This window comes from Leucoraja erinacea, chromosome 5 (genome assembly GCF_028641065.1).
Source record: "Leucoraja erinacea ecotype New England chromosome 5, Leri_hhj_1, whole genome shotgun sequence".
Taxonomy (NCBI): domain Eukaryota; kingdom Metazoa; phylum Chordata; class Chondrichthyes; order Rajiformes; family Rajidae; genus Leucoraja; species Leucoraja erinaceus.
Window position 1 is genome coordinate 42922140 of NC_073381.1, and position 25662 is coordinate 42947801.

At 42.1% G+C, this 25662-nt stretch overlaps 1 protein-coding gene across 11 annotated transcripts in view; it reads right to left on the reverse strand.

Annotated features, from left to right (window-relative positions):
• dnmt3ab (DNA (cytosine-5-)-methyltransferase 3 alpha b) overlaps positions 1-25662 on the reverse strand; it is a 384047-nt gene that overhangs the window by 89344 nt on the left and 269041 nt on the right. For 9 of the 11 annotated variants that reach the window (XR_008723462.1, XR_008723461.1, XM_055635445.1 and 6 more), the window contains one exon: positions 3399-3587. The exons of the other annotated variants lie outside the window; for them this stretch is intronic. Coding sequence is in view for 7 of the 9 variants with exons in the window: in XM_055635445.1 (XP_055491420.1) it covers positions 3399-3587 (189 nt within the window). In the remaining 2 variants the exon portion in view is untranslated. The remainder of the gene's footprint in view (positions 1-3398; positions 3588-25662) is intronic. 11 annotated transcript variants of the gene reach the window in all.

The window sequence follows — 25662 nt, forward strand, 5'->3', positions numbered from 1 at the left end:
AAATATAAAACATCTAGATTTCATGCATTGAATAGGAAACTATCAGATGTTCGGTGCATATTTGGCAGCTTTCTAACCAGACACTGGGATTGTTGTAAAGCATTAAATTAACATGTTTCAAACTCCAAACATTTACACAACCAATGAAAACAATTCCAAGAAAACTAAAATGTTCCTGAAAATCCATTATTCCAGAGTTTATTGTTAACTTCAATAATAGGAGATATATGCAGTATGCAATTGCCTTGAATAAAGAATGAAGTAACAATATATATTTTATTCACTAGGTGGAGATAAAGTTACATATTTGGAATGGTGTGGCTATAGCAAGTTTTCATTTCAAATTGTGCTAATTTTAGAATGGAGGACATAATAGTAAACCTCTACAATAATACAACAATAGTATTGCTCTCTGATATATTCAGTTTACTTTCCACTGCACAATAAGAACCACATTTTTATATCCACAGAGACATGCAGTTTTATTAGAGGCAGGGAGGAAGACTCGCTTCAGGGTCCTTGCATGGCTAATTCTTCATGCTTTTCTTTATGTGTGTCCACATGTTGCCTTCTTGTGTCCTGGGATGATGTATTATTTTCCTTCTATGACATGCTATTGCCCAGCATGATAAGGGTCAATGAACACCTCCTGATTCACTTTCACCTTTGTGACCTTGGTGACCATTTCATTCTTCTTTTGAACCATCTCAATTATCTATCCCTTGAATGTCAGTGTTATCACTGTCATTAAATCCCACGCCATTAGCATGGAAGCACTATCATTGTCTCGGCACTTAACAGGAACAACCATATGAGATTTGCAGCCATAAAAGTAGGTCAAAGGCATGGCAACTGCCCCCTCACAGGCTTTCTATTAGTTAAAAGTGAGAAGGATGAAAGAATACTCTTCACCTGCATGGATAGTTACAGCCACAACTCTCTCAAAATAATCAACGCCAGTCAGTAGGAAGTGAACATCTCAATTATTATTTTCTTTTTCACCTTAAAAATTGCTCCCTCCATAATCAGCACATCGGGCTGAGAGTTTACTATTTACAAGATGCAATGAGCAATCTGACAGTGCTTTCTGACACTGGAAGCTGATGCTGTGACATCCAGGAATGAAGAGAGTGACTGTTTAGGCTGGTAAAAGGAATGCCTTTTTCCTGAATAGTGTCAGGCATTTTCAATGATGATAGATCGACATTTATCCAGGCAAGCAGACTCTATTCCATCATTGTCACCATTCCCTCAGCCAACAATGATCCATTCTACATCCCTGATCATCGTCTGCTTTGATCAGCCATTTTCACACCTTATCCTTCCACATATTTCTAGTCTCCCTATCCCGACTCTCAGACTGAAGAAGGGTCTCGACCTGAAACGTCTCCTTCTCTCCAGAGATACTGCCTGTCCCACTGAGTAGTATACTGAGACACGCTAGAGGCATGTGACATGTTCCCGATGTTGGGGGAGTCCAGAACCAGGGGCCACAGTTTCAGAATAAAGGATAAGCCATTATTCCTGAGGAAACACTTTTTCTCACAGAGAGTGGTGAGTCTGTGGAATTCTATGCCTCAGAGGGCAGTGGAGGCCAGTTCTCTGGATACTTTCAGGAGAGAGCTAGATGAGGCTCTTAAAGATCGCGGAGTCAGGGGATATGACTTCACTAGGGCAGGAAAATGTTCCCAATGTTGGGCGAGTCCAGAACCAGGGGCCACAGTCTTCGAATAAAGGGGAGGCCAGTTAGCGTGCAGCAGTAAGTGGCAATGCTGCTTACTTTGTACGATGCCAGTGGGTTGATTTCCATATTCTAACCCTTTTGTCTATTCTTTGGGCACTTGAACTGAGTCTACACCAATTCAAAGTAATATTGCAAAACAAAAACCTAATACAAAGAAAGATTTTATATCTTCAAGCAAGTATGAATTTCTCCACTTGCAACTATTTCAAGGGAGGTCATGATCACAATTTGAAATAAACACCAACAAAGAAAATCCTCACTAACTTCTGAAGTAACCTACATCTCCTGAAAAGAGCCCATTGTGCTCTTCATGCTCTCTGCCTCAAACATTTTCTCTTTTTTTAACCTACATTTTGCCTCATTTTGCTGAACACGTTGACTCTGTTCATTTGAGAGTCTAGCCATTGTGTGTCAGGAGATTATCTGACAACTTGTTGTCATTAGTTTTGGTCTCCTAATTTGAGGAAGGACATCCTTGCTATTGAGGCAGAGTAGCGTAGGTTCATGAGGTTAATCCCCGGGATGGTGGGACTGTCATAGGAGGAAAGATTGGAAAGACTGGGCTTGAATTCACTGGAATTTAGAAGGATGAGAGGGTATCTTATAGAAATATATAAAATTATAAAAGGACTGGACAAGCTAGATGCAGAAAAAATTCCCAATGTTGGGGGAGTCCAGAACCAGAGGCCACAGTCTAAGAATAAAGGGGGAGCCATTTAAAACTGAGATGAGAAAAATCTTTTTCACCCAGAGAGTTGTGAATTTGTAGAATTCTCTGCCACAGAAGGCAGTGGAGGCCAATTCACTGGATGAATTTAAAAGAGAGTTAGATGGAGCACTAGGGCCGAGCAGAAACAAGGGACATGGCGAGAAGGCAGGCACGGGTTACTGATTGTGGATGATCAGCCATGATCACAATGAATGGCGGTGCTGGATCGAAGGACCAAATGGCCTCTTCCTGCACCTATTGTCGATGTTTCTAACATTGAGGAGGATAACCCAATGAAGATGCCCCCACCCAGTTTATAAGCATTTCCGGGCATACGTCTTTGGACTGCAGCAAGGGTTGAGAACCTTGCCTCATTTATCTCTCTGAGGCCGTCGGGTAGCATTATGGCCAATTATAGTTGCCACTGCCATGACGAGATTAGCAAGCGCTTCACCAACATGCTGAACCCTGCGCATCAGAACTATGAGGAGAATCTTCTTTGGCTAACCTCTGAATGTTTCCAATCTATATTAAGGGTGGACTCCATTCCCAATCAATTGGGAAATGGTCCTGGTTCAGGTACAGAGCAGCACTCCCAGAGACTACTCGTGGAGAAACTGCAAGCTAGTAGTACTGCTTTAGGTATGGATTTGATTTCCTGATAAGTTATGCCATTGAGGTCCACTCCTCATGGCAGCATTAATTTGGTCACATTTGCTTAATACCTATAGCTTTGATCATTTAGTCACTGACAAGGCAAGACCAGAACATAAACAAGATTATGACATTGTCCAGGCACCTCATGGCATCAACCAGCCAGAAATGTCCTGATAATTCACACAGGAATTTGTGTGATTACTTCATGCACCCTGCTGTATGCATTGGGTGGTAAAATTATTGACTGAAACATCGTGGCTCAGTAGAGTAATGGTTTAGACACTGTACCTCAGTCTGGGGGAGGGGGTGAAGATTCCCACTTCGGGGAAAATATGTGATTCTTTCCATTTCACCCCACGGTAAGAGTGCTTCCTCCTGGCTAAGCATTGGGGTGGCATTCAAGTGGGATGCATCAGGGGGGTCTGCAGCCTTTTTACTCATCCTCCTAGCGGGAGAATGACGCATGGAGGTGAGAGACTAAAGTGAAGGAATAAGAAGACAAAAACAGGTAAAATGTAAGTAAATTAAAAGAAAACCCATTGTGGAATGGGGACGACATTACAAATTACTCGGAGTTTCTTACCTACAAGTCACAGTTTATATACCAACATAATTAGAAACTTCACCATTGTGACAACAACATTTTGGGATTTGTTGATCAGCATTCAACCTAACAACGATTTTAAGCCTGTTGATGCCTGGCTTTTGGAGATGCAAAAACCATATTCTCTTGCAGGTTCTGAATGATTGTGCTGCGTACCTTCAGCTGATCTCTCCCTCATCAACTCGTTCATTTGATCAGGACATCTAACATAGAAAATGTACAAAATTCCAGTAATTCCCCCCCCCCTCCCCACCCCATTATTAGGGTAGTGAGTCTGAAGAAGGGTTTTGGCCCGAAACGTTGCCCATTTCCTTCGCTCCATAGATGCTGCTGCACCCGCTGAGTTTCTCCAGCATTTTTGTGTACCTAGTGATTAGATTAGCTCCCTGACTGCTGTGATTAAGTATGTTCCTTTGCATAAACCTTCACTGGTGTGGAAGATGGGAGAAAATCTTAGCAATCAAGTGAATAGTAGGTGCCTTTTACAGACACCAGATTATCTCATGCAATGTCAGAGCACGATCTCTATTTGGGGAACATATCATTAACCTATATTTCTTATAATGGAGCATTTCTAGTTATGCTCCCATAACAGATAATTATTTGTTAAATGATTAGTTTCTTCTTGAAAGGATTGGTTTTAGGTGAAATCCCTACACACCATACTGAAGCACTTAATTTACCTTGAAAATTACTTTTCATAATTAAAGATACTGTGCATATCTAAAAAAACAATATATATACTTCATAACACCAACAAACAACACCTCAAATAAATTAGACACAGCCATTCCCTTTTAAAATAGAAACCATGCCAAATATCATGGCATACCTTTACATAATTTCCAAAGAATATTATCCGATAACATTTACCTTTTCATATTACACAGATCGGGTTCAACTTTAGTCTGACAGATTAATGTCTAAAATATCTGTGGACTCAACAGATGTGGAATTTGTAGCATATCTGATGCTGCCTCTGTTTGCAATGAACTACCGTAATAGTAGTCTGTTTGTACTGGTGTTCCACAGCACATACTGCATTCTAATCACTAGTCACTGTTTCATTTCACTTTTCACAAAAAACATGTTTCAACTCAACACATTAGAAACATTTGAACTTAAAACTGTAAATGGAATGGAATAGCCACTGACTGAATACAATAATTTATAACCCTGCTTGGCATCACATCCTTCAAGGGCATATTGTTCAACCAGGACTAAATGAGATTTCCATCTTTGCAAATTCATTTGTGGTTTTGTGTGCATGTGTCGGCGCATGCATTTCAAGTGAACCACAGTGTGAACACATGACCCAAGTGGGTGAAATCAGTTAAAGCACAAACTGGCCAGAATAAATCAATTAGGCATGAACTTTAAATAAATACACAGGAATTAATCAGAAGTACAGATGTCAAGGGGATAGTTTTTTGAGTTTGTATTACATGTGGAGACCCTTTGACTGCCAGCCATGATTGCTGAACATTTAGAGAAGCCAACAGTGACTTTACAGCTTATAAATACCATTCTTCTAGGAGACGCTTTGGAAGCATACGCATCAGGAAATGCTGCAATATAATTAATTACAACCATTGACACCTGAGAACTTCTTTGACAATAGTGATGATTAACAAAGACGGGTTTCCTGACTGATCTTTCGAAAGGGAACCTTGCTGGTGGTGTGTATGGGAATTTGAACAGGTGCTGCACACAGTCTTTCTGATGAATGATTGGAAACTGTGATTAAGACCCTGTCCCACTTTCCCGAGTTACTCACGAACACTCCCGAGTTTTCCCCTTGATTCGAAACCGGAGAATTACGGTAATAGCCATTCGTAGGTACTGGGGCCTATTTTTTTAAATTCGTGAACATTTTTCAACATGTTGAAAAAACGTCCCGACTTACCTGATGCCCCGAGTTCCTACGGCTGGCGTTACGAGCCACAACTAAACATCTACGGACTCCTACGGGCTCGCTGCCGACATTACCCGACATTCCCTGAGTTCGAATCAAGGGGAAAACGCAGGAGAGTTTGTGAGTAACTCGGGAAAGTGGGACAGGGCCTTTAGTACACACCTGGAATCCTCGTTTCTGCATCTGGCTGATAGAGCTTTGCATCAGCAGAGAAGATTCATAACATTATCTTCTCCAACGACATGACTGTCTCAAGCACACAGAGTGAATGTAGACTGCAGGGAAATCTGCTATTCCAATTCATTCTTTGTATGTATTTTTTGCCGTTTTCTCAACTACTCATGCAGGGAAACAGCATAAACAATGGAGATGCCAACCTAATCAAGCTTTCCTGTCAGATCAAAGATACAAACTATGGAGGAACAGCAGGTTGAGCAGCATCTAGGAGGCAATGGGATGCTGATGTTTTGGGCCATGACCGTGCATCGTAACCAGGAGTGAGGAGAGAAATATTGCCAGTATAAAGAGGTGAGAGTGAGGCAGGGGTCAAGAGGTGGACCCAGCTGAGGAGTGGCATGATGGGCTGGACGAACTGATGGGGAAGGAGGATGGCAGAGTTTAGAGACAGGCTGGTGAGTGGTAAGTGGAAACAGATAGGGGCAGATAGAGCCAGGGAGGAAAGAGGAGGGGGAAGGTAGAGATAGAGGTTGGAGGTGATAACATATAAAGTTAGAAAATAAGTGCAGGAGTAGGCCATTCGGCCCTTCGAGCCAACACCGCCATTCCATATGATCATGGCTGATCATCCAAAATCAGTACCCCGTTCCGGCTTTTTCCCCATATCCCTTGATTCCCTTAGCCCTAAGAGCTCAATCTAACTCTCACTTGAAAGAGTGGAAGCAGAAAAGGAAGGATAATGAGGAGATGGAATCAGATGGGGGAGCGGGTAGAGGAGGAGAAACACAGGTAGATTGGTGTATGGACGATGGGCAAATGGGAATAAGAAATGTGAACAAAGGGAAAAAGAGCCTAGGTGGTAGTGTGGTGACAAGTACAGCATCTCGTGCAGTTGCAGAGGAAAGTGCCTGGGGAGGGGGGAGTGGGAGGGATGAGCAGATTAAGGAGTCACAGAGAAAGTGGTCCGTGCAGAAAGCAGAAAGGGATGGAGAGGGGCAGATGTGATTGGTGGTGGGATCGTGTTGTCACTGGCAAATGGCGAAGGACTATATGTTGGATGCAGAGGCTAGTGGGGTGAAAGGTGCGGACCCAAGGGAACTGTGTCTATGGGAGAGCATGGAGAGAGCAGATATCTGTGAATTGGAAATGTGGGTGAGGGCGCCATCAACTATGATTGAGGAAAGCGACATTTTCTGAAAAAGAACATTTCCAAAATCCTTTGCCAGAGAAAATAAGTTGAGTAGGTTTAGTATGAAGGATCACATTGCTACATGTAAGAGAACAGGAGCAATTTGGCATTTGGAAAGGTTTTGTAGAGTTTCATGTTCACACACAAACAGTTATGTGGCACATGGTTGGAAAATGTCTTGAATTTTAGAAACGGCAGTCACTTACTTAGTCTAGCCCGCAAATATAGCAAGCTGAGATCTCCGATCTATTGTTCGGGAGAGAGAGATGGGGAGAGAGGGAGAGACAGGGAGAGACAGGGAAAGAGAGGGAGAGACACAGAGAGTGGGGGACAGAGGGGGAGAGAATGGGAAAGAGGGGAAAGAGTGGGAACGAGTGAGAAAGAGTAAGAGAGGGGGGAGAGGGGAGGCTGGGGGAGAGAGTAGGATGGAGAGGAAGGCAGAGTGAGGGAGGATAGAGAGGAAAGGAGGGAAAATAATGGACGGAGAGGTGGAGGGGCAAGGGGAAGAGAGGGGCAAAGGGGAGAGAGGGGCAAGGGGGAGAGTGGGGCAATGGGGAGAGAGGGGAAGAGGAGAGTGGGAGAAAGGGGGAGGGAGAAAGAGGGGGCGAGAAAGATAGAGACTGGGGGAGAGGGGGATAAGGGGCACACTAACCAGGAGGAGCAAAAGATGATTTGTAGGGAGGTAAAACATGTGTGCAAGAGATCAGGACAGCTTGTGAATGATGAGAAGATACGAATTGAGTGATCTAAGAACACTAAAAGATATTCAATGCATTCAGAAAGTATTCAGACCCCTTCACTTTTTCTACATTTTGTTACGTTACAGCCTTATTTTAAAATGGATTAACATCTTTTTTTTATCATCAATCTACACACAATACCTCAGAATGAAGAAGCAAAAACAGGTGTTAAGAAATTTTTTCAAAGTAATTAAAAAGAAATAACTGAAATATCACATTTACATAAGTATTTAGACCCTTTGCTATGACACTCAAAATTGAGCTTAGGTTATCCTTGAGATGTTTCTACAACTTGATTGGAGTCCTCCAATGGTAAATTAAATTGATTGGACATGATTTGGAAAGGCACACACCTGTCTATATAAGGTCCCACAGTTGACAGAGCTAAAACCAAGCCATGAAGACTAAGGAATTTTTCCTAGACATCCAAGACAGGATTGTGTCGAGACACAGATCTGGTGAAGGGTATAAAACAATTTCTGCATCATTGCAGGCCCCGAAGAGCACATTGGCCTCCGTCATTCTTAAAGGGAAGAACTGTGGAACCACCAGGAGTCTTCATAGAGCTGGCCACCCGGCTAAACTGAGCAATCGGGGGAGAAGGGCCTTGGTCAGGGAGGTGACCAGGAACCCGAATGGTCACTCTGACAAAACTCTAGTTCCTCTGTGGAGGTGGGAGAACCTTCCAGAAGGACAACTATATCTGCAGCACTCCACCAATCAGGCCTTTATGGTAGTGGCTAGACGGAAGCCACTCCTCAGTAAAAGGCACATGACAGCCCGCTTGGAGTTTGCCAAAAGGCACCAAAAGGACTCTCAGACCATGAGAAACAAGATTCTCTGGTCTGATGAAACCAAGATTGAACTCTTTAGCCTGAATGCCAAGCGTCATGTCTGGAGGAAACCAGGCACCGCTCATCATCTGGCTAATACCATACCTACGGTGAAGCATGGTGGTGGCAGCATCATGCTGTGAGGATGTTCTTCAGTGGCAGGAACTGGGAGACTAGTCAGGATCGAAGGAAAGATGAACAGAGCAAAGTACAGAGAGATCCATGATGAAAAGAGCATTCTGGACCTCAGATTGGGGTGGAGGCTCACCTTGCAGCAGGACAATGACCCGAAGCACACAGCCAAGACAATGCAGGAGTGGCTTCATGACAAGTCTGTGAATGTCCTTGAGTGGTCCACCCAGAGCCCAGACTTGAACCTGATCGCACATCTCTGGAGGGACCTGAAAATAGCTGTGCATCAATGCTCCCCATCCAACCTGACAGAGCTTGATCGGACCTGCATAGAAGAAGATTTGAAGGTGTAATCGCTGCCAAAGGTGCCTCAAAGTACTGAGTCAGTTATTTATTTTTAATTAATTTGCAAAAATTTCTAAACACCTGTTTTTGCTTTTATTATGTGGTATTGTGTGTAGATTGATGATAAAAAAAATAATTTAATCCATTTTAGAATAAGGCTGTAATGTAACAAAATGTGGAAAAAGTGAGGGGTCTGAATATTTTCTGAATGCACTGCAGATCTAGAAATGGCTCCATGAGGAGTAGGACAGAGACCTAGGTTCAATCCTGACCTCAGGTGTGAGGTTTGCTTGTTTTCTCTGTGACTAGATGGATTTCCCCTGGGTGTTCTGCTTTTCCTGCCACATCCCCCGAAATGTGCAGTTTTGGTGGTTAATCTTAATTTGCCACTGTAAATTGCCCCCAGTGTGGAGTTAGTAGTAAAATCCAGGGAGGAGTTGCTGCAAATATAGAGGGAATAAAAATGGGATTATTGTAGGATTAGGGGCTGGATCGCCACAACGCAGCGGGAGAACAAGCAAGGAAGAGATAAGATTTTAAGACTTTTTACCTTCCATCACTGTTAGGAGGTGCCTGGAGATTCACTGTGATGGATGTTTGTGTTAAATTATGTTCATTGTGTGTTCTGTTACTTTTTTTCTGTCATGACTGCAAGGTACGCAATTTCGAGTACTGCAAGGTACACAATAAAGGAAACTCTAAACTCTAGTGTACATCCCAGAATCAACCAATACCACACCTCGAACATCTGGCGGTGAAGTGCCGTCCCTTCTACCTCCCGAGAGAATTCACCTCCGTTATCCTGACCGCGGTCTACATCCCACCCCAGGCAGACGTCCGTCTGGCACTGGAGGAGCTGCACACTGTGGTCAACAAACACCAGACGTCTTACCCCGAGGCATTTACCACCATTGCTGGGGACTTCAATAAGGCGAACCTCAAGAAATCACTCCCCAACTTCCACCAACATGTCTCCTGCTGCACCAGAGGACCTAACACCCTCGACCACTGCTACACCACCATCAAGAATGCCTATCATTCTATCCCTCGCCCTCACCCCCAGAGCTGAGGACTGTACACAGCTGGTCGGGGGGGGGGGGGCAGAAGAACAACTCCAGGACTGTTTAGCGTCTGTAGACTGGGCAATGTTCAAGGACTCGGCAACGGACCTGAACGAATACGCCACAGTCGTTACAGACTTCATAAAGAAATGTGTGGAGGACTGCATCCCTACAAAAACCTTCCGAGTGTTTCCCAATCAGAAACCTTGGATGAACTTTGAGATCCGCACTCTCCTGAAGTCCAGACACAGGGCATTCACCTCCAATTATACAGTGGCCTACATGAAGACCAGATACGACCTTGGTAAGGCCATCAAAAAGGCCAAAAGGGACCTGCTCCAAACTGGAGGACAAGACAGATGTTCGGCAGCTGTGGCAGGGCCTGAATGCAATCACCTCCTACAAGGCAAAACCAGGAGGCAGCTCGAATGTCGGTGAAACATTACTCCCTGGCGAGCTCAATGCGGTTTACGCACGCTTTGACAGGGAGAATACTGATGTGCCTTCCCGATCCCCCATTCGCTGTGATGGCATTTCAGTCTCAGTCACAGAGGCCGACGTCAGGAAATCCTTCAGAGGGGTGAACCCCCGAAAAGCACCTGGTCCTGATGGTATACCCGGTCATGTTCTAAAAACCTGTGCGTACCAACTGGCAGGAGTTTTTACGGACATTTTCAACCTCTCACTTCTGAGGTCTGAGGTCCCCACCTGCTTTAAAAGGGCATCAATTATACCGGTGCCCAAGAAGAGTAAGGTGACGTGCCTCAATGACTATCGACCAGTGGCACTAACGCCGGTGGTGATGAAGTGCTTTGAGAGGTTGATCATGGAGCAAATCAACTCCTACCTCGACAAAAACCTGGACCCACTGCAGTTCGCGTACCGCCACAACAGATCAACGGTGGATGCGATCTCACTGGCCCTCCACTCCGCACTGGACCACTTGGACAACAAAAACTCATATGTCAGGCTGTTATTCATTGATTACAGCTCGGCATTTAACACAATCATCCCCTCCAAACTGGTTACCAAACTCGCAGAACTGGGTCTCTGCGCATCCCTCTGCAACTGGATCCTCGACTTCCTCATCCACAGACCACAGTCTGTTCGTATTGATGGAAATGTGTCAGCCTCAATAACAATCAGCGCGGGAGCACCTCAAGGCTGCGTGCTCAGCCCCCTGCTGTACTCACTCTATACCCATGACTGCGTAGCGAACCACAGTGCAAACTCCATCATCAAGTTCACTGACGACACCACTATTGTGGGGCGTATCACTGATGGGGATGTCAGAATACGGAAGAGAGATCGAGCAACTGTCCATATGGTGCCAGTGCAATAACCTGGCCCTCAACACCAGCAAAACCAAGGAACTGATTGTGGACTTTGGAATGAGTAGGAGGGGGACCCACAGCCCCATTTATATCAACGGGTCGATGGTTGAAAGAGTCAAGAACTTCAAATTCCTGGGCGTGCACATCTCTGAAGATCTTTCCTGGTCCGAGAACACTAATGCAATTATCAAAAAAGCTCATCAGCGCCTCAACTTCCTGAGAAGATTACGGAGAGTCGGATTGTCAAGGAAGACTCTCTCTAACTTCTACGGGTGCACAGTCGAGAGCATACTGACCGGTTGCATCGTGGCTTGGTTCGGCAATTTGAGCGCCCTGGAGAGGAAAAGACTACAAAAAGTAGTAAACACTGCCCAGTCCATCATCGGCTCTTACCTTCCTTCCATCGAGGGGATTTATCGCAGTCGCTGCCTCAAAAAGGCTAGAAGTATCATCAAAGACCCACACCATCCTGGCCACATACTCATCTCCCTGCTACCTTCAGGTAGAAGGTACAGGAGCCTGAAAACTGCAACAACCAGGTTCAGGAATAGCTAGTTCCCCACAGCCATCAGGCTATTAAACCTGGCTCGGACAAAACTCTGATTATTAATAACCACTTTCTGTTATTTGCACTTTACCAGTTTATTTATTCATGTGTGTATATATTTATATCATGGTATATGGGCACATTTATCTGTTTTGTAGTAAATGCCTACTATTTTCTGTGTGCTTAAGCAAAGCAGGAATTTAATTGTCCTATACAGGGACACATGACAATAAAGTCACTTGAACTTGAACTTCTCTCCCAGTACAAGGGAGGGCTGCCAGTGAATGACTGACTGTAGGAGGTGGGAGCGCTCTCGGGGACCTCAAGGAATCTGGTCATCTGATGAAAACAATTCCAGAGGTATGTTTGTGTTACCAGGAGGACAGTCTATGAACACCTGAAATTTGGAGAGGTCTTTTATGCAGCCAGATGGTTGTGCCCGCTCTGCCTTCGACTGTGGACTGAATGAAAAGTAGACAAGACTTCTCTGTTTGAGAATGGGATTGGAGACCTCTGCGATGCATCAGTCAGAAGCAACAAGCCGAAATGATCCAGGCGTGGAAGCTAAGAGTGACCGTGACCATGATCTCAATGAAAGATCAGTCACGGCACAATTTTGAAATTGTATTTGAGGTCACAGAAGGTCACAGATTTCAGTGAGCACAAAGGATGCAGTGTAAGTGTTAAAGAAGTTTCAAGAGTCAGTAGCACCGAGTAGTTCTGTAAATAAGAAGCATTCATAATACGAGAGTGAAATCTCACTGGATACAAATGCCGCATTTTGCAGCACTATTTGTCAATGATAATTAGGGGTGGGATTTATGTTGGAATGAAAAACACTTGCAAAAAAGAAGATTTCACCAAAGAATGAGGGGATGAATGAAGTCAAAGTGAGCAATTAATCTTGCTTCTGGGTTAAGTTGATTTTCAACTGCCTGGCAGTTCTTTTGCCAGATGAGTGACAGATTTCTAGCCTGTAGAATACAAAAGTGAGAAAGATATGATTTTTTAAATAAAGCACTGGTTTGGCCACAACTGGTTATTATTTCAATTCTGATCACTGTGGTTTTAGAAGAATGTGAAGGCTTTGGACATGATGCAAAAAAGATCAAATTGAATAGTTCCACAGATGAAAGACTTATGAAGAGGTAGGATCCGAAAACAGATGACACAAGATGGGCACTTGGTACAAAATGGACTCTGTGTAAAGACATTAGAATGTGCTGACTTTAGCACAAGATATTACCATGGCTTGAGCAGGAAAAGGGCGCGCAACTGTTAGTAACTGATTCTGTATCTATGTACAACCTCAGTGTATGATAGCAAATTCCAATATCTGCTGATCTGCTTTCACTCCTGCCTAACAAAGCTGACTCATGGTCATACGACTAACCTGTATAAATGTCAAGCTTGAAAGGCAATCGGGGAGAAGTCGGTGACCGCCCTATCTGAGGGTTTTGCGCTTCTCCCAGAGCTCCGTTAAATTAAATAAACCGTTCCTCTCACTTAAACAGTCTGGTGTCGATAAATTATTCTGACACTTGTATCACACAGAAAAGCTGGAGAAGGCAATTCTAATTGAGCTAAGAAGATTCAGGGGTGTGAGAAAGGCATTCAAAATACCAAATGTCTAAACAAAGTAGTTCCCGTTGGTGGAAGGATTGAGAGTCTGAAAACATAAACTCAAAGCAACTTGTAGAAGATCCAGAAGTGACATGGAGAGAAACTATTATGCACAGTGAACGTTGAGCATCTGGAATGGATCGGCTGACAGGGTGATGAAGATTGAATCAATTAGCATTGGCTTAGTACTTGAAAGAATACAAATTACAGGGATACATAGAAAGGGTGAGAGAAGATAAACAATTGCATTTCTTTATCAGAGGTTTGAAGAACCAAACTACAGGGATACCTGTAAAGGGTGGGAGTCTTTAAGAACCAAGTCTCCATCTGTGCTGAAATTCAATGATTCTGAAGTTTCTTCAGCCATTCAATATAATTACAGACTGTCTGCCTTAACCCCACTTTCTTACCCTATGCTCACAACTTCTGATTCTCTTATTGTCCAAAACTCTTTTGACATCAGCTGTAGTAAAATCAACACCTCAGCATTTTGGGTCGGAATTCCAAAGAATTATAATCTTATGACCTGATGAGTGAAGAAATACCTCTTTAGCATAAAGCTAAATAGCTGAACATTCATCCCAAAATGTCAGTTGCAAATTGTAGCTACTCAGCTTCTTTTCTCTCCCTCAGTCTTAATAAGACCACTCTTTGCTAATAACCAATTAATATTCCCTCACTTTCTATGTGGTTTCACCTTGCGGGCCAATCTCCTTCATGATAGCTGATTGAAAGCTTTCTGAAAGAGTAAATACACCACATCCACTAGCTCCCCCTCATCCATTCTACCCATCACATCCCCAAAGAATTCCAAGCTTGATTTTCCTTTCATAAATCCATGATGACAGTTCAATCCCATTAATCTTTTCAAGGAATTCTGTCATTATGATCTCCAGCACTCTACCCCACCACTGACATTCGGCTAACCGGTTGGTATTTTTTTTTTAAATCTCTCACTCCTTTCTTAAATAGTGACATTGCATTTACCATCCTTGCAAACATACGAACAATTCCAGAATCAGCAGCATTTTGGAGGATGCTGCCAGATAACCAAAGTTATTACTTTCCCTATTGCCACCTTTTTGAAAACTCAGAAACATAATGGGATTGTAGTCTCGGTTGCAATTTTTAAACCAATATTTATTTCCTCCCATTGTCATTAGATTCTTGGTTCTCAGGTATTTCTAGCAGTTTTTTTGTGTTTTCTTCATTGAATACAGATACAAAGCAGTTTTTATTTTTCTGCCATTTCTTGATTCTCCATTATAAATTGTCCTGCCTCTGTCTGAATGAAGCCCACATTGAATTTACCTCAGTGGGGCAACGTTAACCAGAGCTCAGACTCGGAAAGTGACTCAAAGAACCACATCATGCTTCAACCAGCAGCTTTTCAGCTAATTAGTACGGCAATGCAATGGCTGCCCGTGACAATGATGAAAGGGGGTGGGGGAGAACACAGTTAGGGCAGTATGAGAGTCCTTCCAGTGGTCAAAGGAATTTGCACAGACTTCCAAATAACATTGTGTATAGGAGGGAAACTTTCTTGTGCAAATGAGATGCCCTTTGAATGGCTGCACTTTTGGTGGTCTCCACTGAACCTAAAGTGCCTTCCAATATGCAAAGTCACAATGACCAACAGATCAACGTTTCCCACTTTGCGGGTCGCTGTTTTTTTGACCTGCACTGCAGCAGTGAGCAGCAAAGTGCCATATGTGCTTTTTATCAGCAGATTTGGCCTCCAATCACTTTGCCCTTGACTGCTGGAGAATTATGTTTGACTCTTAAAATAATACACACGTTGCACCTTCTCCAAGTGTGTTCCTCGGGGAATGAATGGCCCCATTTACTTTCAGGGCCAAAATCTTCCACAAAGTAATGTTATCGTATTATTGATATCATTTAGACAAACTAGGTACCCAAAATTCTTGCAAAATTAAATCCATACCTTATTAATGACTAATATTTACAGTTTTGTTAATAATGTGTTGATGTGATTTTTGCCAGTGGGATGCTGTTTTTACTGGCATTGTGCAGATATATTTCAAAGCCAATGTGTTATCAAGACTCGTGCTGCCTGTGGTATGAATTTGTAAAAGCTCGTGCTGCCTGTGGTATGAATTTGTAAAAGCTGCTTGCAAGTTTCCTTTTGGTTCAGCAATCCACATTCTTGCCTCTGAGCCAGAGGATTGCAGATTTATACTGCTTCAGGAGCTGAGCACATAATTTCGACTGACAGTGTAGTATGATGCCGAAGACCAGCTGTATTGCCCGAATCCAAATAAAAAAACTCAACTAATCACCCTACTGAATAAGTAACCTCTTATTTTATGAAGCCTTTTATTCAAATGGCTGGCATTTCAATATCCCAAGTATGAGACACATTATTTTCCTGTGTTGTGACTTACTCTGGGTAAGTCAACGGTCAGCATATAAACTCTGTGCACAATATGTCGATGAGTCGGCACGTGGAGAATACCCCAACACAACCCCGTTTTGCACATAGAAGCTTTTGGAAATCAGAAGGTGATCCTACTCACTCGGATATCCAGCCTTTTGTCTGCTCTTATAACAACAGAATGTTGTGCTTGGTCCAGCTGGTTTACTGGCAGAAGATGACATCACATTAGCTCGCCCTTACACCCTTTTCACATGACCCCAGTACTCGCAAGATGTTGCTGATGGGAATCTGGCAATGGAAACCGAATATCAGGTGGAAATGTATAGGAAGGAACTTAGATGTTGGTTTAAACCGAAGATAGTTACAAAAAATTGGAGTAACCCAGTGGGTCAGGCAGCATCTCTGGAGAAAAGGAATTGCTGACATTTTGGGTCTGAATAAGGGTATCGACCCAAAATGTCACATATTCCTTTTGTCAGGAGGAAATGGTTAGGTTGTCTCTTATTGGAGAGATCGTTGCCTGGAATTTGTAGTGCAATTCTGCAGGGTACTTAACAGTTCACAGCTGAATGTTGGCCTGCTCTTGCAAGAATGGATAAGATTCTAATCTGTAGGATTTATGAAGTATGTGAAATCACCAGCAATTAGCATCCATTCTCTTGATGGGGATTAAAGGCGAAGGTTTGTGGGTGTAATGTAAGGGAGAAAACTATAACGTGCCCAAGATCTTCTAGTAAAATATTAATTCTGGCTCTTTCTCCATGAATGTCATCTGAACTGTTCAGTGTTTATGATTTTATTTCTTTAGAACACTTCAATTCATCCTACATATGACATTTCACCCGCAATCCTGCAATTCATTTCTCCTTCAAGCACTGATCCTATTTCCTTTTGAAAACTGATACAGAATATGTTCCACCTCCTTGTCAGCAACAACAACCACATGTTGTCTGCAGAATATTTTCCTGATGTTGATTGATCTTTGTGCTGATCACATTAAAACCCTTTGGTTATTGCTGCTTCAGACAGTGAAAACAAATTCTCTTCTGTCTGAACACTACATGATTTAAGGTCTTCTATCTAATTTACTCCTCTTTTTCTGCTCCAAACAAGGCTCCCTCAGCCTTTCGGTCCATCTAAATAATGGTTAGTCCTTTTTTCCTGAACTTAATTACTGTTATAAGCCTTTATAAATTTTATAAATGGCAATATCCAATCCAATAACACACTGATAATTTGCTCCCTGATGATTTGGAAATCCTGATGTTTTGTCATCGGACTCACCAGTTAATGTTTGTAGCGCTCTCTTCCCATTGGCTCCCATGTTCCCTTTCCACTCACAACTCACTCAATGGGGCTCCGATTCCTACACTCCCTTTAAACCTGCCGGATTCATTGGGAAAATGTATTACAATTATGTGCAAACAAGTCAATTAAAAATGTATTGAGGGATTAACAGATACACTAAACACTACAGTCCCCCAGTTATCATTGCTTTCCTATTGTTCACTTGGGGCCTGATAGATGTTTTATGCACATTCAACATTACATCATGGTTTTTCTTGTCTACATCTCTGTAATAAGCACCACATGCTTAACTAACTGATTTGTTCACATGCCCTGCCATCGTCTAAGATATGTCATCAAGTACCACAGATCAACATCTATAGTATCATATCACTTAAATTGCATTGCCTCTCTGAATTAATCCCACCAAAATGGTCTCTTTAATTTTATTACTGTTTTCCTCATTGTTAACAACACTTGGGTCTTGGGTCTTTTGCAAATGTTTTATTTGTGCTCTCTGCACCAAGAAAGATAGCAGCGTCATGATAGTGAATATCAGGAAAACACTCCAGTTTTTAATCAGTTCCCTATTTCAATTCCACTTTCAATTCATGGACAACATTGTTTGTATTGCATCACTGCTCCTTCCATCCTGTGTGCTTCTGCCTTGCCAAGAACCTAGTGGTACTTCATCAAAGTGGACTTTTAAACAACAGCGCACACAATTTCAACTGCAATGGCTTTAATCGGTATCTCTGATTTAGTTTTTAGTTTATTAGTTTAGTTTAAAGATACAGTGGGAAAACCGGCCCTTCAGCCCAACGATTCTGCGCTGGCCAGCAATCCCAGCACACCAACACCATCCAACACACATTACCGACAATTTACAATTTTACCAAGTCAATTAACTGACAAACCTGCAAGTCTTTGGAGCGTGGGAGGAAACCGGAGCTCCTGGGGAAAACCCATGCAGGTCAAGGGGAGAACGTACAAACTCCGTGCAGCTCGCACCCGTGGTCATGATCAAACCCGGGTCTCTGACCCTGTAAGGCTGCAACTCTACCACTGCGCCACTGTGCCACCCCTCCTCAACTTTGATAACATTACGTTGCTAGTAACGGAGCTGCACTGGTTCTCTCTGTAGGTTCATACTCATCCATTCACTGTCACCCAGATAGTTGTTTGAAAAGACTTTCCCACCAGCGACGTTTAATTGTTTAAACAAATCATGCTGGAATCCCCTTGGAAGGTTTTTAATAATAACCTCAAGGACATGGGTGTGATCTGCTGAACTATGAGCCTGCAGGGAATGTACTGGATGAGCTGTAGTGCTGCACAAGCTTATCACTGACCCAGAGTTAATGCGGAACATATTACTTACTATTCAACATTTTATGACAAGTAACCATGGTCACCTACATGGTACCTGATACTGGAAGATGGCCTTACCCAGTCAGATTCATTGTTTGCTATATTTATTCCATCTGTTCTCAGGTAATTAACACAGTGTTAACCCCAGCTGTCACCCCTTGTACTCTGTAAAGGAGGAAGCCCTGGAAGGTTAAGTAAAGCAACACGCCTTGTAAACACTTCAGGCAGTATCACTTTCACTTAACTAGTTCATTCTTGCACTGCTTGGCTTTTCCCCCATGGATTCTATTTTATTTGTCCATGTCGGTTTTTATCTCTTGCTTTCCCCCCCCCCCCCCCCCCCCCCCCCCCCCCCCCCCCCTCATTCACAGTTGCAGAGATTAAATAATAGTTACATGCTATCAAAAATATTTCATTCACTCCAGCCATGGTGTCAAATGTGCATATACCAATAGTTTGTCCAGAATATTTTTCTCCTTTCTATCCTTTTCAATGAACCCCCATTTTCAGGCAGAAACTAGGCCAGGAGCATGAATTATTTAAATTGCTCAATCTCAAAAAATAGTACAGGGACATTTTTTACAGTACTCACTAATCACCCTGCTCCACAGTGGCCTCAGCGGGACTTCTGAAATATTTTTACTTGAATGAATGATGCACATATATTTATTTCATTATGTGTTAATAAAAGGTGGGGATGGATGGTAACATGATTTCTTCCTTCTTTGTATTCTAAATGAAATGCACAAAGGAACAACTTCAGACATGCAAAAGGGATCAGTCTTTGATATCGGATTACTCTTGTTGAGCTTAAATAGTGCGTTGAAAGTCAATTGCAAAGTGTTGTTTTTTTGGACACCATTGAAAATATGTTTATCATGGTGTGAAATATAATAATGACTGTTTCATCATTGATGAAGGGTCTCGACCCGAAACGTCACCTATTCCTTTTCTCCAGAGATGCTGCCTGACCCGCTGAGTTACTCCAGCATTTTGAGTCTATGTTCAATGACTGCTTCAAGATAGTTTTGTGTCACTGCAAAATTCAACCCGGGCACGATTAGATGCACATAAATGGCACTATTCCCTATGGTCCAATTAGAGCATTCCAGTGGCAAAACAAGGGGTAAATAAATCTTTATGATACAGCATTATGGTATATCCCATGCTTTTAATCTTTCGGTACTCCATCTCATGTTATCTATCTATCATCTCCTTGCCGACACTCAGTGTGCCTGAGATTCAGAATCTTAATTTCCCAGGACTTGACAAGTCCTTCACTCAAGTGCATTCCTTTGCAGCCTAAATGCCCCAGTATTTGCACTCGCTGATCTCCTACCTATCATAATTTCACACCCCTCCCCCTCACTAAGTCAGCTGAGCAACTTGTAAATCCCAGATATCCATGTGATCCTGTTGTACTTCCTAACCATTTGCCAGATCAGCTCCTATTCACCATCTAGGTCACTTAACTGGCCGCTCAACCATTCCCACCCTGCCAACTAACTGATTGGGCCTGCCCAGCCAATCCTCTGCCATCTCCCTCTGTTCAACCCTTCCCCCCCATGACCACTGAACTGATTACTTGTCTAACCCCAGAACTGGATCCATTCAGTTGAGCGCCAGGAGTCTCTACACCCAAACCCAACCATGGTTTACAACAACATAACTTTGTCTGGAAATGGGGCAACATGTATCCAGTGACCCTTTGCCTAGATATACCTCAACCAAGAAAACTTACTGTAGATGAAAACATCGAAAAATATTCATCTCTGGAGTGAGATTTTGTTCACTCTGAGTTAACTAATGTGCTCAAAGTAAATGGGTGATGACATATTTGTACTTGTGTTTACATTTCAAAACACACGCCCTTTTGATTAACTTGTACCACTGTGTTCAATCTTCATGACGTTCGCACAGCTGCAGCAATCTGTGCTCAAAATGCTCTGTTCTGAGCAGAATTTTGTTATTGTGCTTTGGTCAAACGTTGAGAAAAGTCAGTGGCCATCGTGTAATAAGGGCCTCCTTGAATGGAACAGAACATACCTGGATATTTTCACTAATTGACAAGGTGAACATTTTGTTAGAGAAGATTAACTGATCCAAGACTCATAACACTTTTGCAAGTGTTGTTCAAATTTGTTTCTGGTTTCTTAGGCACTGCCTGGGAAAGCCAACAGTAAAAAAAAAGAAACAAATGTGTCACAAGGGGCTTTGCTCTTGCAGCTGGAAGTGCGGCGAGTTTTACTTTGTTATGATGATATTCCTCTTCTGCTTCAGCCAACTGAATTATGTTGGATGCAGGGGAAGATTGCCTTTTGTCCCACTTGGCAGCCTGACAGAGGCAGCCATACATAGTCACATGTGGTTGAAAGGTTTGGGGCACAAACCTACAGCAACACAGACCAGATCCACAACTAAGTACATCGCTATTGTAATATGTACACTGACAAATAAATGTAGGAAATAGTATGCACGTATCAGGATTGTACAGAGAAACAGTGCACGTTTTGTTTGCAGTTTGCATGCCATTGAGAGTAAGCTATCTAAGATTTCTTCACATGCTACATTTAGTGGAAAGTTTGCACAAAATAAATAAAACTGCTATTTTTCACCAATTTTTGTAACAGAATAAATTTACAAAGAAGGAAGAAATCAAACTAAAAGATACCTTGGATTTAAAATTATACGATTAATCCTTTTGCTAAGACAATGCCATAATGCCTTTTTATTGATTTATGTTAAAGATTGCAAATTAATGCAGACCTGAAATATATGTTCCTGTGTAAAGAAAGAAATGTACCAGACCAACAATATTTATAAAATAATCTGGAGCAGCAATTTTCTAAAGTTTTGGCAGAAGAAAATATACCAGCAAATTATTCTGGCAAATACAGAACATACAGTTTAATAAAAGTTACAGTACGATGATCAACAGATTTTTAATCCAAGTCCTCATAGTATCTGAAATGTAAACAAACGTATTATTTGCATGAATGGAGCTGTTTCCCAGAGATTCATCCGTTTCATTGGATATAGCAGCTGCTTTTAATCTCGATCAAGAATCACAAACACAAGTAGAAACCACTGAAAGACTCGAATTGCAAATTGAGTTAATGTAAAGGTTGGACATCTTAGTAGGGAAACATTTTGCTTACTTGCTTTGGCGCAGAGACTTGCAGAATTCATAATTACACATTAAATAATCAAGGCTTTCAATCTGGCCATATGGGGGAAAAAATGTGCAGACACCATAAATTGACAGGTAGCGTCGGAGCCTGGCTGGCATCTCTGCCAACCCGAGTTCAATCCTGTCTTCTGGTGTTGTCTGTATGGAGTTTGCCCATTATCCTGACGATTTCATGGGTTTAGCCAGGTGCTTATGTCGCCAAGTTGTGCCAAGTTGTGGGTTAATTGGTTACTATAAATCAGCCAAAGTGCAGTTGGATGCGGGGAGGATCAGGGGGGAGTTATAGGCATATTAGAGAGAATAGGTTGCAGAGAAATAAGTGGGGAATGAGTTTGTTGGGACTGCTCTGAAAATTGGCATGTACTCAGCGGGATAAATGGCAGTGATTGAACCTGAAAATATAAAATATGAGAAACAAACTACAATATGGAGTTTTTCTAGAAAAACGTTTTTCAAATTAAAATTTTCAGAGTGTGTTTGGGGGAATGAGAGCACTTGGTGGATTAATCCTGCCTGCTTTTCTCTTGGCTCGACTGGAAGCTGTTGAGTTAAAATAGAAAATACTTTGCTGAAGTTGTATTTGGTTTTGATGCCGGCTTGCATAATTGTCTGGCACCAGTGGAACTCAGATACAAGTCACTGTGATAATTGATGTGTATTAAATAACATACAAGTAAAAACGGAGAGAAACATGATTTGCGTTCAAGGTTCAGAATTCCCTCAGCTTCGCACAAAATTAATATTAAATGAGGCCCACAGACTTTCACAACTCTCTCTCCATGTGAAATGTGAGAATTCAAACATTACATAAGCACTGAGCCAACCCTTCTTTCCAACTGGGCCTCAATGAAGAGCTTACTTTGCCAGATGTGTAATATTTATATACATATCTACAAGGGTTATTTAAAACTGAGTTTCTAGCCAAAGATTCGAGATATAAAGAGGATGTGTCTGAAGTTAGCCTTTGACAATATATGTGGCATGTGGAGAGAAATTTGCCTTAGACCACAGTTGGATGACCCGAACAGGTTGGGACCTCATTTAAATTTGACTGAAGAAGTGCGTGGACCAGCAGATTGTTTCACTGAGACTCATTGGAATAGTGCAACAGAAAATCTGGCCAGTAAGTTGGTGGGGAGGATGAGGCGGGAGACAGAGCAACTATTCTTGATTGATGTGTGAGGAGGAGGGAATATGAAATACGGTGAGGAGAGAGGTAACAGTTGGGAGAATCCCAGAAGATGTTTGCAAGGCTCCTTTTTGCCTTGCAAAAAACTTAAACTAAGTCAGTACATAGATTTACTGACAGCCTTGCAGGAATTTGACCTCATTCTAATAATATTATAAATGGATCTTAATAGCATTAATCCCCAGTGGTCAGGCTCCTAGCTGATGAAGAAGGAGCAGGAATAGATCACATCACACCTCAAGCATTCTCAACTATACAATGCAATCATTGGTGATGTATTTTTGGTCTTAATATCATCTTCTCACTTATTTCCCTTAACCTTAAGGGCCTGTCCGACTAGCACGACTTTTCAGCGACTGTCTTTGACCTTCAAGCTCAAGGACATTCGCCTGAAAAACCTAGAGCTGGATCGACCGTAAGCGATGAAACTGCGAGCCAGATCGACCGTCTGCAAACACGACACACACACGCACACACACACACACACACAGACACACACACACACACACACGCACACACACACACACACACACACACACACACACACACACACACACACGCACACACACACGCACGCACACACACGCACACACACACACACACGCGCACGCACGCACGCACAAACACACACTCACACATACACACACACACACCCACACACACATACAAACACACGCACACATACACACACACACACACACACACAATCACACACAGACATATCGCAAAGGCGGGGTCCAGAGAAAGCGGGAGAGCGCTGTCTGAAACTCACACTCGTGATGAACAGGAAGGCACAGTTACGGTAAGTCCTTTAGAGAGTAAGTCCTTTAGGGGAGGGGGGGGGGGGGGGGGGGGGGGGAGGGGGGGGGGAGGGGGAGAGAGGGGGGGAGGGGGGGGGGAGAGGGGGAGAGGGGGGGGGGGGGGGGGAGGAGTGGAGGCACCTTTAAGAAGCCAGACATCTTTTAATAAAGTTTAACGGGCATTTAACATTACCGGCTTTACAAAGAACAAAATCAATGGATGCAATGTTAAAGTCGAAATTGCCTGCATTTCTATGGCTCCATTTGAGTAATTAATTAATGTTAATTCAGAAAGAAAGCCATTTCAGGTCGATGACTTTATATCAGCTCATCAGAACCCTGATCTGATGCAAGGTCAATGACCTGAAACATTAACTATGCTTTTCTCTCCAGAGATGCTGTTTAATTTCCTGAGTACTTCCATCACGCACAGTATTCTGTTTTTACAGCTGATTTAATTCTTCAGCTGCCTCATCCAAGGTGCTCATACTCATCCTAACATGGAGGTTTGGAAATAATTTTGCAATGCTCTGCTGATGAAGAAGTAATTGTATTATTTAGAAGACAGATGATTGACTACAAAATTAAGATAACATTTGCCCATTCATGAATCAGAATATAATGAAATTCAAATTTTCAACTATAGAGTAAATGACTATATATCCAATATCATAGTGTATAATGGTTTATTAATTCTATGAACCAAACTGGGCGGGGAACAAAGAATAGTAGTCTAATCATAAGTATTCATAAGTATTGAAATCACTGAGTTTCTTCAGATTCTAATTTGGTCACTTCCAACTATAAATTTAAAAAAGAAAAATATGTAAAAAAATTATGGTGCATCGCTGACATACTATTATCAGCAGCTGATGATATCATTAGAATGTGATCTATTTATTAAAACCAACGTAGTTTGATGGAGACATCCTGAAGATGACTTTAATTTATTCACTTAATTTCTATCTTGCTAAAAGCAAATACCAAATAAAAAATAATCACTCATAAATATTAAAATGGAAGAGCCCAACAATCTCGACATTCAATAAAGCTTAGTAATAACTCTTGTCAATGCCCAACTAGAATGCTGAACCCAGCTTCAATTGTTATGCCGAACCTAAATGCACCAGTCAGATGAATGGTGTCATTTCACAGTCCATAATAGAAAATGTAATATTTTGCTATTTTTCTGCAACAGCAGGTATTACTGCAATAGTGTTAACATATGTCTTAATAGTTCAATATAATATTTGTCAAACAAATGAGTGCAAAGGTTTATTCATGAAATGTAGGTCAATCATGTGAACCTAAGACATTACCTTAATCTATGCACATCATGATGGCTGCTTCCACTTTCAGTGGTCAAATGTCAAGAGCATACTAAGCAGAAAGTATTCCCTTCAAACCCCATGCACCAGTTCTACAAGCTAATTCCTACACTGGCACATTCACACAAATTCACTTGCATGCACATACATTGATGCATGCACACACACACTCAATTTCCAAACCTCCAAATCTTTCATGTTAACCAAATTTAGATTTAAATAATTGCATTTTCGATCAATTTCCACAAAAGTAAACAATATCACAATAAAACTAAAATGAATTTACATCAAGAGAGCTAACTGGGCAATGAACAATATTTTCATTTTGTTTAATCCTGTGGCAATATAGATAACAAAGACTGAATGTCAACAAAATCATTTTACGTATTGCATTTCCACAAATTAAGACTTCCTTAAAGCTTTTTTTCCCCTGGAGCAATTAAGCCACAATTTTCCCAACAGTTTACAATGTAGGATAAATAACTCAGC